Source organism: Monoraphidium neglectum, assembly GCF_000611645.1.
Source record: "Monoraphidium neglectum strain SAG 48.87 unplaced genomic scaffold scaffold04591, whole genome shotgun sequence".
NCBI classification, from domain to species: Eukaryota; Viridiplantae; Chlorophyta; class Chlorophyceae; order Sphaeropleales; family Selenastraceae; genus Monoraphidium; species Monoraphidium neglectum.
Genome location: NW_014009038.1, coordinates 1 through 2,813, shown reverse-complemented (window position 1 = coordinate 2,813; position 2,813 = coordinate 1). Strand labels below are relative to the sequence as shown.

At 65.0% G+C, this 2,813-nt stretch overlaps 1 protein-coding gene across 1 annotated transcript in view; it reads left to right on the top strand.

Moving 5' to 3' along the window:
* Window positions 1-2,459, top strand: part of MNEG_14573 (hypothetical protein) — a gene marked incomplete at both ends in the record, with an annotated part of 4,537 nt that extends 2,078 nt beyond the window's left edge. The window contains 5 exons of the mRNA XM_014036955.1: window positions 263-304; window positions 564-692; window positions 1,093-1,359; window positions 1,664-1,831; window positions 2,106-2,459. Coding sequence (XP_013892409.1) covers window positions 263-304; window positions 564-692; window positions 1,093-1,359; window positions 1,664-1,831; window positions 2,106-2,459 — 960 coding nt within the window. The remainder of the gene's footprint in view (window positions 1-262; window positions 305-563; window positions 693-1,092; window positions 1,360-1,663; window positions 1,832-2,105) is intronic.
* Window positions 2,460-2,813: the final 354 nt, after the last annotated feature.

Sequence of the window (2,813 nt, the reverse complement as noted above, 5' to 3'; positions counted from 1 at the left end):
GGGGGGGGGGGGGCGGGGCAGGGCTGCCTTCAACAAACCGTCCAATGAAATTCTAGGGTGGCAAGCATGGCGGCAGCGCGTTGCGCCATGATGTCGAGATGGGACATGGCACTTACTGTTGTCGCGCGGACAACTGTCCCACCTAAACCCCTCACACTCATTTGCGCGCGTCGGCGTGGTGTTGCATTGTCACGCCTGTGCTCCTGGACCCTCTCAGATCTGCACACCCTTGCCGCGCTCGACCTCAACCCCCCGCCTGCAGGCGTCTTCCCTCGCTGGTGCCATGATGGTGGTGGATCACAAGGTGTGTATGGTGAATGTCAGAATCACTCTTTAGGGGGGCAGGGGTAGAGCAGCAGGCAGATGACCAGCGGCTGCAGCAAGGCGTATGCTGGAACAGGTGAAAGCAAGAGGCGGGGGTAGGGGTAGGCAAGGTCCCTACTTACTGCCCGGCTCGCTTGCAAGTGGCGGCCTGGGCTTTGCTGGCTTGGGCGGCTGCCGCCCCCCCCTGCCATTCATCAAACCACGCTCGTCCGCCGCGCCTGGTCCCCTGTCGTGATCAGTCGCGTGTGGTGTACGCCACCACCCAGCTGGGTTCCATGCTGGGCTTCAGCGCGCGCCAGGTCGCGTCCATGGACCTGGCGTCCCTGATACCGCCACCCTACAGCCAGATGCACGCGGGCTTCATGAAGGTGAGGGGAGGGGTGCCGAGGGGATGAGGAGGTTGGAGAGGGGCCGGCTTGCGCCCTGTAGGCATGCAGGGTGGCTGGCTTGGAGGGAAAGCAAGGGGCAGCAAAATATTTGATAGATCAAGTATTTTGGCGTATTCCCATCACAGCTTGCCCGGGGCAAGGCTGCCGCAGGGGTGATCGTGGTTGGGCGCAAGGCGATTTCCGCATCTTGTCCACTTGCACTTGCAGCAGGACCTGGCCGCCTGCCACATGGCTGCCTGCTTGCCTTGCAGGCCCAGGGCTTTATCGCAGGTCTCGCTTGTCCCATCCAGTGGAGACCCCAATTGAGCCCCTGCGCGACCCCGCACCCCACCCCCTGCACTCTTGAACCCTGAGCCTATCCCTGCCCACCCTCCCCCAGGAGCTGGCCACCAAGCCCCCCGCCACCAGCTGCCGCGCCGGCGCCGTGGTGCACCTGCTGCGCTCCAACGGCGTCAAGGTGCCGGTCACCCTGCATCTCTCCACTCACGATGACGGGGAGCGGCTGCAGCACGTGGTGCGGGTGACGCCCTCCTCGGACGCCGCCGCCATGGACAGGGCGCGGCTGGTGCTGGGGGTGGACGGGTCCGGGATCATTACCCGCGTCAACCCGGGGCCCAGCAGGGCGCTCTTTGGCTGCAGCCCGCAGGTGGGGTGTGTGCGTGTGCAGAGGGCGGGGTGTGTATTTCGATGTGCGATGAGGGGTCAGGTTGGGATCAGCGGATGCCTGGGGTTGAACAATCAACTCCAAACTTGGTGGATGCCCGCTGCGCCCTTCTGCCTGATGCGCCCCTGGTCAGCCCAAGGCATGATCTTGTCAATGCAAAGTGCGGAGTGGTATGCCCTTGTGCTGGCGTGTGCTCGGGCCCTTGCTCAACGCACATTGCACCAGGCATCAAGCCCCAATCCCAGCCGCCTCCATGCTGCCCTTGGCGCTGCCACCGTTGCCGCAGGACATGGTGGGCCGCCCCGTGCGTGCCTATGTCAACGTGTTTGGGGAGTGGGCTCGAATGCACGGGGAGGACGCGTCACTGCTGACGGCCCTGGGGCTCAGGGCGCTGGAGGGCGCGGACGAGGCGTGGCGCGTGGGGGTGCTGGCGCAGGGGGACAGGGACAGCAAGGTGGGGCGGTGGCTTGACGGCGGGACGTGCTGGGCGCCACGTGCCTTGCTCAAACATAGCTGCAGCGTTCTGGCTGGTGCACATGTTGCGAATGATGCATCCCAGACATCGTCACGCGTACCACTGTCAGCACCCCCCACAAGCAGCTGCCCCACTATGTAGGACAGGCCGCCTGCCTGGCCAGTGACCCCTTGTAGACACACGCAGTGATACAACCCCGGCAACCCCCAGAATTCACACCTCACACACCCGTCTGCCCCGGCCCCACCCACAGGAGGGAGATGTCGGCGCGAGGGGCTCATCACTGACGGCGGCCCTCCAGCAGCGCAACCGCGTGCGGCCCGCCCTGCTGCAGGCACGGGTGGTCATGGCAGACCCCGAAGACGAAGCCTGCGCGCACAGCGGCAGCGATGGCGTCCCTGCCTCTGGTGCTGCGGGCCCTGCGGTAGCAGCCTTGGCTGGTGATGAGGAAGAGGCGTCTCTGCAGCTGGTGCTGTGGCGCGCGGACGCTTTGGCGGCGGTGGTGGAGCTGGACAAAGCGCTGACCATTGTGAAGGCGGATGCCGCCGCTGGGCTGCTGTTTGGCATCAGCAGCAAGATGATGGTCAAGAAGGACTTCAAGAGGTGAGCGTGCGGCGACGGCTTTGTCAACAGGGGTGGGGAGGCAGGTCTTAGGGGCCATGAGTACGACAGGGCGGCCGATATTGTCTGTAAGAGCGTCACGGGGAGCGAGGCGTTTTTGTCCGGGGCAGGCAGGAATTGGTGTGGGATTGAATGGAGACGTGGGGGAGAGCAGCCTGGGGGCTGCAATGCACGACTGTCTGTTGAGGGTGTAATGGGTTCAGAGGGGGCACGCTTTTCCTGCGGGACGGCAGCGCTGGCGCGCCAGAGCCTCGCTGAGTGCATCTCCGGGTATCTTCTACCCAGGCGACCCAGGTCTCCAGACACCCTGCCACCGCCCCCCCGCCTCCCGCCCGCCTTT